At 33.3% G+C, this 14804-nt stretch overlaps 1 protein-coding gene across 1 annotated transcript; it reads right to left on the minus strand.

Annotated features, from left to right (window-relative positions):
* Nucleotides 1-7491: 7491 nt before the first annotated feature.
* On the minus strand, nt 7492-9046 carry LOC114299983 (transcription repressor OFP1). Its single transcript, XM_082918984.1, has one exon. It carries the CDS (start codon nt 8990-8992, stop codon nt 7709-7711), a length of 1284 nt encoding a protein of 427 aa, XP_082775110.1. The 5' UTR covers nt 8993-9046; the 3' UTR covers nt 7492-7708.
* Nucleotides 9047-14804: the final 5758 nt, after the last annotated feature.

A 14804-nucleotide genomic window follows, 5' to 3' on the forward strand; every position in this document is an offset into this window, starting at 1 on the left:
AGAATAATAGATATGGGTCTCATATGTATTCACTAATAAAAATCCTTAAGGATTGGCCTAGTGGTATAAGCTTAGGACTTATGAGTTTGTTCTTTTTTAGGTCTCAGATTCAAAACTTCTTAGGTACTGTCAATCATTGTGTTGGACTAGTTCATACGAAACTTTTCTCTGACTTTAAATGAACCCCGTTAGTGAACGGTGGGATTGGTCCCCTAATGATTAGTCGAGATGCGCGCAAGCTAGTCTGGACATCCTGAATTATCCCCCCCAAAAAAAAAAAAAAAATGTATTCACTAATAAACCTTTTTCTATGCCTTTAATATTCTACAAGCGCACACAACTTTTGAGTTTAAATTTGTTTTTTAATCTCTAATATTTTTCAAGGTCACACAACTTTTGAGTCGTTAAATTAGAGCTTTCTTATAGTGAATACCAATGATTATTATTATTTTTTATCAACAAAAGAAAGAGACTTTATTGATGAAATCAATCATAAAATACATATGAAATTATATCAATAAATAGGAAGAAAGAACAAAGAGCATCATATAGTATAGTTTCTATAATCCCAACTATGTTGGTATTAAGACGAACATACAATCAAATGCTAACTCAAGCCAAGGAAGCTAAACCAACAAAATAGAGGAATTACAACAATCCACAAACCCTAAAAACTCAACACTACAACAATTGGCTAGCTAAACTCACTACCAGAAAAACAAACAAGACCTGAACATATGAAAAAGTTTTGTATACTAATAGGGCACTGTAGGGGTCTTCTAGGTTAGAGAAGTGATTAGAGAGGCAAAACTATGCTAATGGTCCGACAATGGTGGAAGTGGCTGGAGAATGAGTAGTAACAACTATCTGGGAGTTAGAGAGTGTATAGCTGGGTGAGGGTGAAGCAAATGGCTCAAGAAGAAGACAATGGCAGTGCCAAAATGTGCAGCATCTCCCCCAAATTCTCAAAATTTTTCTTGTTGAACCTTGGGAAATGGGCCATATTTATAGGCTTTTCCTTAGCACTAAGAGGACACCAAGTGGCCAAATAGAGAGAAGACATGTATCCTAGAGGATCACATGGAATATTCTGTCTTGAGCCACTAGGCTGAAGATGCCACATGTTCTTCTGCATGTACTGTGTACTATCTGTTTGCCTCCGCAACTACCTTTTTGAGCATCAGCAAGTGCAGTTGTGACGGGAGTGTTTGCCTTTGCACTTGCCCTCTCAGCTTAAACCTCAGCAAGTGCACTTGCAGCAGTGAACCTTGCCGCTGCACTTGCTTTCTCAGTTCTAGTTGGCTAATACATGCATTATCAGGACTCCATTAGCCTACTATCGACTATGTTTGTGTTCATCTTAGCGAAGCCTCCACCCTTAGCCACCTAACCACAAACTCCCCAGCTTCCTAGGGCGAAGGCCACAGCCAAGTCTGTTATCAGCCATACTGTGCCTTAGTACCAAGCCCAAGGGGGCTTCTTTAGTCATGCATGTGCGACTAAGACAGGTCAATGACTCGGGTAATGGAAAGAGAGTCCCTCATGTTCGGGCTACCCTACTTCCATCTTCGCAGGGTTGTCGCGGTAAACTGGTATTTCTAGGCTTGCTGTCAGCTCTAACCAGTAAGTCTTGGGACCTGCTATCAGTTTCAAGTTAATAAACTGTGGGGCCTGCTATCAGCCCTAGGCTAGTAATGCCTTGGGGCCTGCTATGGGTGCCAAGCATTAGCCTCTACTTGTAGAGGGAAGCCTCTCTCAAAGATTGCTATCACCTTGGTAGGATATTCCCTCCGTAACTTAGTTGCTGTGGTCGTAGTTGTTGCGTTAACCATTTCCCGCAGCGAGTCCAAACGGAAAAACTGAGAATATGAGAGATGGCAGCGTCGACATAATGCCTCCGCAACTTGGGCGCTGCAAGTATTGTCTCTGCAACTTAATTGCTTTGGTTTTCTCCTTTCATTAGCAACTCTAGATGGTTGTGGTACCGACATTACTTGGAATGGCGGTGCTGAGACAAAGTGCCTCTACAACTTGGCCGTCGCAAGTGTTACCTCTGCAACTTAGTTGCGTCGGCCTTTCTTTCCCTTGGCAACTTCAGATGGTGGCGAGACCAAAGATATTAGAAATAGCAGCGCTGAGGCAAAGTGCCTTAGCAACTTTCCTGCTACATATGTTCCCTCCGCAACTTCACCGCTACAGGTGCTGCCTCTGCAACTTGACTTGGGTATTTTTTTTCGTGGAGTCTATTTGGAGCCCTAGTGGGTCGAACCTGCTTCGGCCCACTATTGGCCCATTTCCCTTGGGCTTTAGCCTATGCTCATTTTTCATTCATGGTTGCCTCTTTGGGGCGACTTTAGTACTTAGACCTATACTTAGTTTGAGGTTTAATTTCTGACCCTCTACAGGCACTAAGTGACACTACACTTTTACCAATTACAAATATATATATGTTTTCAAACACCCAACAATATAACCCATATTTCATTACATTTCACAATCGTTATAGTAAAAAAATATCACATGAACATAACCTACCACGATGATTAATTGATGCAGATCATTCGTAGACTTATCTTTTACACTATAGCCTTTGATATATTATACATGTCCTTTGAGTGTGTTTGGTTAGGAGAATTTTTTTTTGTTTAGCATGAAAAGTTGTAAAAGTTATAGGAAAGTTATTTTTTTTATTTTTTATTTTTTATTTTTTGTACAATTTATATTTACATGGAAATATTTAGTTTATTTTCACAATTTATTTTTCAAAATTTTTTGACAAAAAATTAAAAACTAAGGCCCCATTTGGCATGTTAATATTTTAGCTTAAAAGTCAAAAAGTTTCTAAAAAAATTAAAAAACGTATAATTTATATTAAAAAGCCAAATTCTTTTTACTTTTTGCACATCTTTTCGTAAAAAACTAAAAATTCATTTCAAACATACTAGTTTTTTTACTTCATATTTTATAGCTAAAAAGCCAAAAAATTAATAAAATAACATTTTCCTAAACAAGGCCTAATTTAGGATTGTTTTGAAAACTAGTTATTTTAGTTGAATTTTTAGTTTTTTTTTATTATAAAAAGATGTTTAAAAAATTAAAGAGAATAGTTGACTTTTTGGTAGTAATTTTATTGGCTAAAATAGCCTATTGCCAAACTTGCCCTAGTGAAAAAATAGTAAATAAAAAGCACTCATCATTCTCATACGATTTTATATTTTTGGAGAACAAAAATATTTTGGACAAATTACCAACACCCCCTCGAGGTTTAACTAAAACACGGATTCCTCTTTTGAGATTTAAAAAATTATAAATTGCCCATTGAGATTTATATTTGTATAAGAAATGAGGGGGTAATTTGTTATGCAAATATAAACCTTAGGGGGCAAGATGTAATTTCTCAAACCTCAGGGACAAATTCATATTTTAATCAAATCTCGAGGGGGTGTTGGTAATTTGTCCAAATATTTTTTAGTGTTTATTTTTTCTAAACTAATATCTATTTTTCCAAAATTGTTTTGAAAAAGTGAATATAAAATTGAAACAAAACAGAGACAAAGCACAGGAAAACCTAGCAAATTTTAAATTGAATCGTAAAAATAATTATTTATAATTAAAATTCTAAATTTATTTCTCTTATTTTCATCCTAAACAAATATATATGAAAAAATATATTTTATTTTTCATTTTTTTATTCACTTTACTATTTACTATTTCACTTTTCACCAATTATCGTTTTTAAACAAACCAACCCTTTGATAGTACAGCATATTTTACAGATAAATTGAAGTGGTTGTGTGTAGCAATATTGTACTATTCAATCAAGTAAAGAATTCAATTTCCTATTTTGTTAGGCAGATGGCAAAGTATATCATCATCATGCATGAGCCATGTTTGTCTGAGAAAGAGAGGACACCCTCTCCACTCTCACTGCTTATTTTTTCGAAATCATTGACGAAAATTTAGGGTAGCCCAGCCTACCAAGAGGTTAAGGGATGGTTTGAAATGTTCTAAATAAGTATATTTTTTGAATTTTTATAAAATATGGATTGAGTTTGGATTGGGTTTGAAGTGATGTGGTAGAGAGGTGATGTGACTTAAATAAGATGATATGACTTAAATAGGATAGTAACTTTTTGACTTTTTTAATACATGACCTTTTTAGTATTTTACCACAGTGAATTTATGTTCTCAAGCTTCATTGGATATATATTTTTATTTTATTTTGGTGATATATACTCGTAAATATTATCATTTAATTGGTATAAGACACGCAATGTAATATCCATTAAAATTTGATACTTAGATTTAGTATATAAGCATTTTTGAAAATTAAATGGGATTTGTTTCCACATATTTTTATCAAAATTAAATGGGATCTTTTTTTCAAATATTTTTATCAAAGAAAAATGTTATACAAACAAACAAAATTTTCTTATTAAGTAACGTGTCATATAATAGAGAAAAAAATTAGAATTTTGAAATAAGACCCATTTCAATAAAGTGTTAGGTTGGTGTCACATATAAAATTTATTTATTTGTATAGCATACTCTTTATCGCTATAGCAACTCATTTGGGATATCTCAACAAAATTGTTGAAAGACGATTTTATCCTCCATACTTTGAGAAGTCTCATTGAATCCCTTCTGTTATTATATTAACAAAGGCTAATACTATAAGGGGTATTATGATAAATTCTCACAAATAGAAAAAAAAAATTTAAATGCCCATAAATTTTTTCCCATTTTAACAATTACTAAATGCATCAACTTTTTGAAATTAAAAAAAAAAAACTACTAAAAAAAAAGGAAATTCACAAAACCACCCCTAATCTAAACTAGAAGCCCATCTGCATTAAACCACAACATCATCTTCTACCAGACAATAAATAGGAAGACTTACGTATAGGTCATAATAGGTGAATTTATTATCTAATAAAATTTTATGATAATTAGTGATATTTTTTATCAAATACTATTAAAAAAAGTCAATAATTGATAATTTTCAGCGATAGTTTGAAAATTGTGTCAAAAAAATATCACTAATTATAAATTTTAGCAATAGTTTAAAAAAATCATCACAAAAAAGTCACTAACTTTTAATTTTCAATGACAGTTTAAAAAATTCATCACAACAAAACGTCACCAATTGTAAATTTTAGTGACAATTCATAAAAATCATAAAAAAAATAATAATTGTTAATTTTTAGCGAGATATGTAAAAAATTATCAAAAAAAAATATTTTTAATGACAATTTTATTAAGACTTATTTTTAATAACACTTGATAAAAATTAAGGCCAAGTTTGAAAAGTCCCAACTAATCTATCTTTTTATCTTTTTTTTCATCACATCATTTTTTTATTTTTCTCCATATCTTTTCATGAAAAGATAGAAAATACCCTTATTTAATTAATTCCAAACAACCCTTAAGTCTAATTATTAAAACTATGAATAGTTTACTGTTACACGAACAGTACAGAAGGTTTGAAAATGCATACAACTTTTGTAACAATCGAAGCAACTTTTGCTTTTGAAAACCAACTCCACAACAACTTTAGACAGTAAATGAGAAAATATTAAAGCTTCTTTTTTAAACCCACAACAAGCTTTTTACGATTTGCAAACACAATACACACAAAAAATAAAATCTTAATTCTCATGAATTCAATTCAATTTTTTTTGAATCTTTTTCACAGCTTTTTTCACTGTTCATCTCTTTGTGGGTTTCTCACTTTTTTGGTTTGTTCAGGTGGGAATGAGTGGTGGACTTAAAGCTGAATATAGTGCCGTGAGATAGAGACCTCTGTTTGTGAAGAATCAAAGAAAGATCAAAAAAAAAAAAAAAAAAAACTCAAATCTAGCCTTTAAAAGGGGTATCTTTCTTTCTTTTGAAGGTAGAAACTGAATACTGATGATACAAGAAACTGTCACTTGTACGTGTAGAGGTGGGTCTCTTTGTACATATTTGCATCACCAAGGATTCTCTAGAGTGAAATTTTTCTAAAGTTTCTTAAAGTGCTATATTGTGTGGTTGAAATTTACTGGCAAGTCACATCAGAAAAATTGATGTGACTTGCCAGTAAATCTCAACCATACACTGTAGCACTTTAGAAAACTTTAGGGAAAAATCACTCTAGAGGATCCTTGCTCTATTTGCATATATGTAGTTGAGAGTTTCAGTCATTATTACCAATTGTGGTCTGTGAGTTCCCATATTTTCATATACCCAAAATTTATGTGTCCATTTGGTGGTGCTAGGACCCCCAGTAACCTCAGTAGGCAAAAATAATTTTTTTTTTTTTTCTTTTCCTTCCAATCACCCAGGGCCACATGGTACTGGGGTCACTGGGAGTCGGTTTTACTAGGGTCTGCCGCATTTTTCGTCCTCTATAGGAAGAAAAAAAAAAGGAAGAAATATTGCAGACTAGATATATAAAAATATTTTTAAATTAATGAGGAACTTTGCATAAATTAAAGTACAAAATAAGTTCTTCCATTAATTAATAATTAATTTTTGGAAAAATCAGTGCATTGTAATTGTCCCCAAAAAAATAATACTAAACACAAATAAATCACAGAACGAGACACACATTTGTGTGCTTGTGTTTCATCATGTAATTTGTTTTTGTTTGTAGTATTGTTGAAAGAAAAACCACTTCATTAATGAGGGGTGGATAATTTGTTTCTATAACAGAGCATGGAAAAATATATAGAAAAATCAAAATATGATATAGATATTTTGAGTGCAGTGGAAACTATAGTTAAAATGAATTTATGCTACACATTGGCTTCGGCCGTTGTACACCATAAAAAAAAAAAAGAAAAAAAGAAATTTATGCTACACATTAATTTTTTTGGTATACTTTCTATTATATTTTAATGTGCATACAACTTTTTGTAGGGCAAACAATTCTTAATTAGTCTTTAAATTTTTGTCTTCCTAATCCAAAACACTAACAATTATTAAATTATGTCTGAAACTTGGCGTGTTCTAAGATTCTATCATGACAAAAATGGTCATGAATGTTTAGGAAGGGAAAGAACAACAACGCTAAAAACACATAACAAATTATAAAATGACTCACAGCAAATGCAATGCAATAGAAGGCTAAGATTAAATTCAGTTATAGAGGAGTTCATATTCATAATAAATTGCAGTCTATCATTATACTTCCAGTGGCTCATTTTGTGTTTTAATTATGCGGAAGTAGAGAAAGAAAGACTGAGAAATTTATGAGTAAAGGATCTTTGGTTCTTTTCCATGAATAAAATCCATCTCCCCAAAGGTTATCATTTTACTGTTTATTGTTTACTTTTTCCTTTTAACCCCACCTTAAGTCTTCTATTTCATGGCTTTCATGCATTAAAATGCATATATCCATATTTTCATTCTTTTAAAGGAATCTGAAGAAATATGCATCAATTTAATGCTTGCTAAATATGCCCAACCTGTTTTTTTCCCCATTCCAGCATATAAACAACTAAATAAAGATAAAGACAAATAAAACTGCATTTTAATTATAAATCTAAAAATATATACAAGGTTTACTACTAATCCCCAGTTGATCCACCAAGAGAAACTTAAAAAGCTTTCCTCAGAAAAACACTATAAGAAGAAACTTAAACCTAAAAGAAGGTGATACGTACACATATATAGATATATAGATATAAAGTTGAGTTCTTTAAGAATCTTGAAAAGATAGATTACTTCAACCTTTAACATTGGCAAGATCAAACCAGATTTGCTTGAACACCTTGATAATGAGTTCATGATATTCATCTGAATTCAATTGCAGATAGCAAGTAAGAAGATCTTCCAAGTCCTTTGATGCCCTTATGTTGTTTTGCAAAATCATCTCCACCATTGATTCCTTAAAATCTCTCTGTGGATCGGCCGACGACTTCACCACAGCAAAACTCTCCGACAGGCTGCTGCTCCTCCTTCCGCCGCCGCCACCGGAGCTCGTGCTCGATGACACGCTCTTCCGAGCATGAGCCTGAATCTTCTTGTTTGCAATTCTAGGAGAATTGGTTCGGAGTCTCAGCCCCGGAGAGCTCGCAGAGAGTCTCCGAACAGGGCTAGTCCTCTGTTTTGTGAGTTCATTGGAATTAATAATCTTCTTCTTCTCGATTTCCTGTATTGAATCGTTAATGGTTTTTTTTGTTACGATTGGAGGGAGTTGAAGCTTGGAAACTGAATCAAACACATCAAATTTTGAGTCAATGATGTCGATAACGATATCATCTTCGAATCTGCAGCGAACAGAGCTATGGTCAGAGCCAAATTCAGGGAAGAGAGATTCAGGGTCGGATGAGCTGTCTAGTGGAGAATTTGGGTACTCCTCGGAGGTTGAATCGGGCTTAGTAGAAACAGAGGAGACAGAGGAGGTGACAAGCTTAAGAGCTGGCTTAACAATGGAGGCTCTGTTTCTGGTGGAACCACTCTGTTTGGATGATTTTCTAGGCAATTCAGGGAAAATGGTTTCTGGGGGGGATTTTGGGGGGTGAAGGGGGGATTGTGGGGAAGGAGTGAGGTCTCTAGAGTAGTAGTAGGATTTTCTTTGGTGAGAGAGGAGGAGGTGGGGTTGGATTGGTTTGGATTGGTGTTGTGGTGGATTTGAAGCAGTAGTAGTGGTGATTGATGATGATGAGGATGATGATGTTGTTGATAATGATGTGATTGGCTGTTTTTTCATTCTGGGGTGATTGATGTTTCGATTTCTGGTTCTACTGCCCATGTCCTTGAGTTTGTAAAACCAGGCATTTGGTATCATGTCTGATAGCCTGAACCTGTGGTTACCCATCACAAACTCTCTCTCTCTCTCTCTCGCTATCTCTCTCTCTCTCTCTCTCTGTGATCTATTAAGAGAGCAAATGGTGAAGATAGCTCTTTCTCTCTCCCCCTCTCCAGTGTAGAATGAGTTTGGAAGAGAAGTAGGCAGAGACTTTTGTAGGGTAGGGGTGGGGTCCACAACCATAGAAAAGTTTGGCATTAAAGTCGAGCGTATGTTTGAGAACACAAAAATTGATAATAAGTAGGTAAATTACACTCACTTTGCTTCTGATAAATATAGAAAATTTTTCTGTGATTTGAATAATAATTACATTATTTTTATTTTTATTTTAATTGATATTGTTAAGATTTTTTCATTTTTTAACCTCTGTTAATACAAGTAATAGAACCTATTGATGTCATCTAAGATAAATTCAAAAATACCAATAATGCCTTCAGGGCCATTGAACTCAACTATACATATCAAGCACAACACACATATTCACAGTGCACACAAATTAGAAAGTTCAAGCCAAGAGAAAAATTAAAAAAGTAGCCAGAACTGAAAAAAAGAGGCATAAGACAGAGCTCTACAACCAAGAATAATACAGGTATGTTACCATTCACTTTCAGTATTTAAAAAAAAAAAAAATTGACATTAAGTATAACCAACCATTCCCATTAAAAAAATGAAATCAAAACCAAGTCCAACACAAATAATGTACAGCCACAGTCCTGAATTGCTTACAGCACAGTCTAGACTAAAGCACAATCACAGTCCAACCAGTCCACAAATAAAGCACAACAACGGTTTAGAATTGGTTACAAATAATGCAATATATGTTCTAAAAATGCCTTATAACTCTCACATTTCATGAAATGTAGGATCATATGAATATATCATCATCAAGTAATGGAAGATGGGTAATTAAGATATGCTATTGTGGGAGCAAAACAACAATTAATGTAGCAATATAATGTGATAGCTATTGCTTCACCATAAGCAATGTGAGAGAGGACTGATGTAGTTACATCTTTCAAGGCATCAATATGGCAATATATATTTGGGTCTACATCACATGCTTTGCCCACTTTGCCTTTATAGTTGATGATTAAATCAAAATAAGGGAATATAGCAATACTGCGATCATAATGAGTAACAATTAATTACAAAAGACAACTCCATTCAACAATTATTCATCCAAATGTAACAAAATTCTTAAGTAGAAGACATAAAAATAAGAATAAAAGGTTATACAATCATAATTGCATAACAAAAGAATTAAAAAAAAAAATCCTTCAAACATTATTTCTAAGAAAATTAAGAAGAAAACTATTTTTTTTACAGTAAATTAACAAAACCAAATCCCCAATTTCATAACATACATAAATAAAGTTCATACAATATAATCATAATTGCAAAAAATCAAAAATCATAACAAAAAGAAGACAAAAGAATGCCCAACATTTTAAAAAAAAGAAAAGAAATTACACTTGGCCAGTTGATCGGCCGGATGTCCGGTTGGACGTCTCTACAGACTATCGGTCACCCAACATCTCCTAGCCCAGATTGCTCATCCTTTCGTCAAGGCGTACAAATTCGAAAGAGGGACTACAAATCTAGAGTTCCAAAACCAAAACAAACATGAGCTAGGCTCACTGTTCATCACTAATAGTCTGGAGTGACCTGTTACTCTAGAAAACAAATGGGGATGAAGTATAAAAGAACTGAAATCTTACCTAGAAATCCTAAAAACAACTTCTCACCGATCAATCTCTTTTACATTTTGCGCTGGTAACAATAATCGAACCAAAATCTCAAGCTTCTTCGTCATTTGTCCACATCGATCTATCTTCTTCAAAGATTTTGTCTATATCTCTCTCTTCTTTCTCCCACAAAGTCGATCGAAATCAGAATAGTTAGTGAATTAGGGATTTAGGGTACAAAGGATATTATCGTCTTTTCATTCTCCAAAGCAAGGGTAATAAGGTCAATTAGGCCTCGTTTGAGAACATATTTTTTTAGTAGCTTTTTGACTTTTTGGCTGAAATATGATGTAAAAAAACTAGTATATTTGGGATGACTTTTTGATTTTTTTACGAAAAGATGTGCAAAAAGTAGAGAGAAAAGAAAAATTTTGACTTTTTGGTATAGGTTGTTGACTTTTTGATTTTTTTAGTGACTTTTTAATATTTAGGCTAAAAAGTGATGTTGTCAAACGAGACCTTTAGTAACGTCGTTTGTGCCAATTTGACAGAATGAGAATCTTGACAATGTTACTTAAAGTAGGGGAGGTTTGTGTAATTATTCATACCACAGGGGAGGTCCCTGTATTTATCAAAAATCTTAGGGGAGGTTAGTGTAATTTACCCTAAAAAGTATGAAATATGTGAATAATACATATATTTTGCTTAAGGTTGGTTTGGGATGTAGGTTGGTTTTTTATATTTTTTATATTTTTTGACTATTTTAGTCTAAGGCTAAAAAGCCTCGTTTGGGATGGACTTTTTGGCTTTATTAACTTTTTTGAGAGAAAAAAATAAAATGATTATAGTTTGGATATGACATTTAGGCATCGTTTGGGAAGCGGCCTATTTAGCCAAAAAGTCAAAAAGTTACTAAAAAAGTCAAAAAGTCAACAACTTATACTAAAAAGTCAAAGATTCTCTTTTCTCTCTACTTTTTGCACATCTTTTTATAAAAAGCCAAAAAATCATCCAAAACATACTAGTTTTTTTTAGCTCATATTTTAGCCAAATAGCCAAAAAGTTACTAAATTAGCCTGTTTCCAAACGAGGCCTATTGGGTTAAAAAACCCATTTTATCTTTTTGTGGCTAAAATAGTCCCAACCTCACCCAAACCCACATATCAAACGAGTACTTAAGCTTTGTTTGGCATTGGCTAATATATCCAACTTTTTTGTGTTGGAACTTTTTTAGCCTCGTTTGGTTTGGATTTTTTTGATTTTTTTGACTTTTGTAATAAAAAAAGTGTAATGATTATGGGTTAGATGTGATATTTTGTCTTATTAGCTTATTTAGCTTATTTTGTCATTTTTGTACTTTTTTTAGCCCCAAAATGATAGCCAAACCAAGGCTTAGTGTATAAAAGTGGGTTTTGTGCCTGTTTGGTAGAGTTTTTTTTTTTTTTTTTTTTTTTATAGCTTTTAACTTAATTTAAGCTGTTTTATTGTGTTTGGTGTAACTTAATAATACAGATTATTGCTTTTCGTAAGTCAAAAATAAACTTTTTCTTGAAGTTGCCGTAGGGGTGCTTAACTGATTCAGCTTAAACGACAAGCTAGAAAGGGAAGGGCAAAATTACTTAAATGCCCATCATCAACTTCAACTATTATAAAAAAAACCAATACATAAACCCACAACCAAACACTGTTCACTTCTTTAGAGAGAGAAAGCTTGAGAGGCGATTTCCGGCGGCGATTTCTTGAACTAGCTCTCTTTCACAATTTGGCGATGTTCGTGTCTGCAATCGATCTGAAACCCTTCCATGCCGTCACGATAGACCTTTCGCTGTCGCGATCTCAAACCATAGCACCGTCACGTCACCGCTGTGCCTTTGTCGTCGTCCCCTATCGTGATCAATGGAGAAGTGATCTCGGTAAAGCTCCTTTTTAGGTGAACCAGAGCGCTCTCTCTCTCTCTCTCTCTTTTCAGCGTTGTTCTGTGTCTACAATGGAACGGCGACGAGGGATAAGAGGAGAAGAAGAGGTTGCAGGAGCATCTGCCTTTGCTAGATTACCGATGGAACTGCGGCTAGGGTTTTCAGTATTTTTTTAATATAATAATAATAATAATAATAATAATAATAATAATAATAATAATAATAAATAAAAAGCATTTTAAGCCATTAATGAAATAAATTTTATATTAATTGATACTAATTAATAATTTTAGTATTAATTGATACTAATTAAGCCATTAATTGATAATAAATTAAATTAAAAAAATATTAATAAATTGGTATATTTTGTAACAATTTTGTAATAATAAATTAAAAAAATATTAATTGGTATTTGTAACAATTTTTAATAAATCAAAAAAATATCAATTAATATTTATGTATTTATAAACTAAAATGAATATAGTTTGAAAATTTTAATTGGTATTTCAGCTTTTTTCAAAATTTTAATCTCACCATGCATGCACCACTTCTAATTTGAAAAAATAAACTATAAACTAAAGAAAATAAAATAAAATGAAGAAAAAGAAAAAAAATTAAGAGACGAAAAGAAAAGAAAAAAAAAAGAAATAAGGAAAGAAGAGAACAAAAAATAATTGAGAGAAGAAAAAATAAAAAATAAAGAAGAGAAAAAGAAAAGAAAAGAAAATAAAATGAAGAAAAAGAAAAAAAGGGCAAAAAGGACATTACATAGCAAAAAGCGATTTTACAGCTTGTTCAACCAAACACTACTCTCCTGATTAAATTCATAATCTCATAGCTGCACCAAACAAGTTAATAACTCATGTTTAAAGCTATAATCTATAATCTGTTAAGTTATAATCTATAATCACTTTCTTACAGTTCTACCAAACGCGACCTCTATCATCTTGGTTTGGCAGCATAATAATTGTAATAAAAAAATCAAAAAATTATTATAAATTATTATATCACCCTTTTTATTTTTTATACAACATTTTATAAAACATCAATTAAAATAGCCAATTCAAACAAGACCTCATTGGAATCTTAAACTTCTACGTATAAAGCCTACATATTTGGATCAATCATAATTTGTATGTTGTGTGTGAACAAATTTATTTTCTTTATGGGAAGTTTATAAATGAATAGAGTGTAGGTCTTACAATTATACGAGTGTTGTATATCGTGGGTTTAGATTTTGTGTTTTTAATATTTTTGAAACAAGATTTTTTAAAAGTAGATCTTATTAATAAATCTAATAAAATCTTATATTTTAATATATATATATATATATATATATGTGTGTGTGTGTGTGTGCGAGTAATTTTCTGATCACACTGCCCGTTAGTAATCAATTAGAGAGCACTGGCAGAATAGATGGCTTCTGTAACCTGTAATAGAAAGAAAAGGCTCCGGCAGTGGCTCTTCCACCCGGGGGCACTCCGACGATCAAGTCAGTATATCTCTCAAAGATAATCAAGTGCTAAACTCCCTACTTAAAGCATAAAATTGCATACCTTAGACCCACGGGGGTGCCTCTCTTTTATAGTTAACTCAATCCTAGTCCCACTAGAAGCCTGACTTCTATGGATTCCATCTCAATACTTACTTTGAACTCTTCAAGAGATAAAGATAAACTCCCCAAGAGCTTTATCCTCATCTTGACTAAGTCTTCTCTTCATTCTAGGACTCTTGTCCCTTATCCGTTTATCTCGGATTCCGATATCTTCGGAGATAACCTCGGCAACGCCGAAATAACCTCGGGATAATGACCAAGACATGTGGCACCTCAGTTGACACGTCGGTGTCACCTTGCCACGTGTTGGTACTCAGAAATATATCCCTACAACTGCCCCCTAGGTTCTATTTTCTCGGCATTATGAGGTAATGGAACCTATATCGGTACTTCCTTCTGTATATCGGCTTAAGAACTCCTCAGCCGAGATCATTCATTTCAGGCCGACATGTTCTTTTTAGAGAACAAGAATTCCAGTGAAGTCTTTCACGTGTATGAGCTGTCACGCATCATTTACTCAACCGTTTCATTCACGTGTCTTTACCTCATTGGACCGTGTTCATGACGTGCTTGCAAGCCGTCTCTCCCTCACGTGCGCCGTCTGATGCATACATTCTTCTAGGCGTATTGATTACTTTTTGCCGCCGTTTTCATTTTTCACTTCTGCATTCGATTTCTCTTTGCTTTTTCTCTCTCTAGTTCCTAGATACGCCATTGTTCCAGTTTTCAAGCTCTGCAACTGCCTTCCGTTCTCCCTTCCTGTGAAGCTTTCGTCATCCTCTTTACATCTGTAACTGTCGTCTGATTTCGGCAATCTTCATACCGGCTTCATATTTTCTGGTAAGCAACTGCTT

The sequence above is a fragment of the Camellia sinensis genome, chromosome 3 (genome assembly GCF_055761805.1).
Source record: "Camellia sinensis isolate YWXY chromosome 3, ASM5576180v1, whole genome shotgun sequence".
Classification (NCBI taxonomy): Eukaryota; Viridiplantae; Streptophyta; class Magnoliopsida; order Ericales; family Theaceae; genus Camellia; species Camellia sinensis.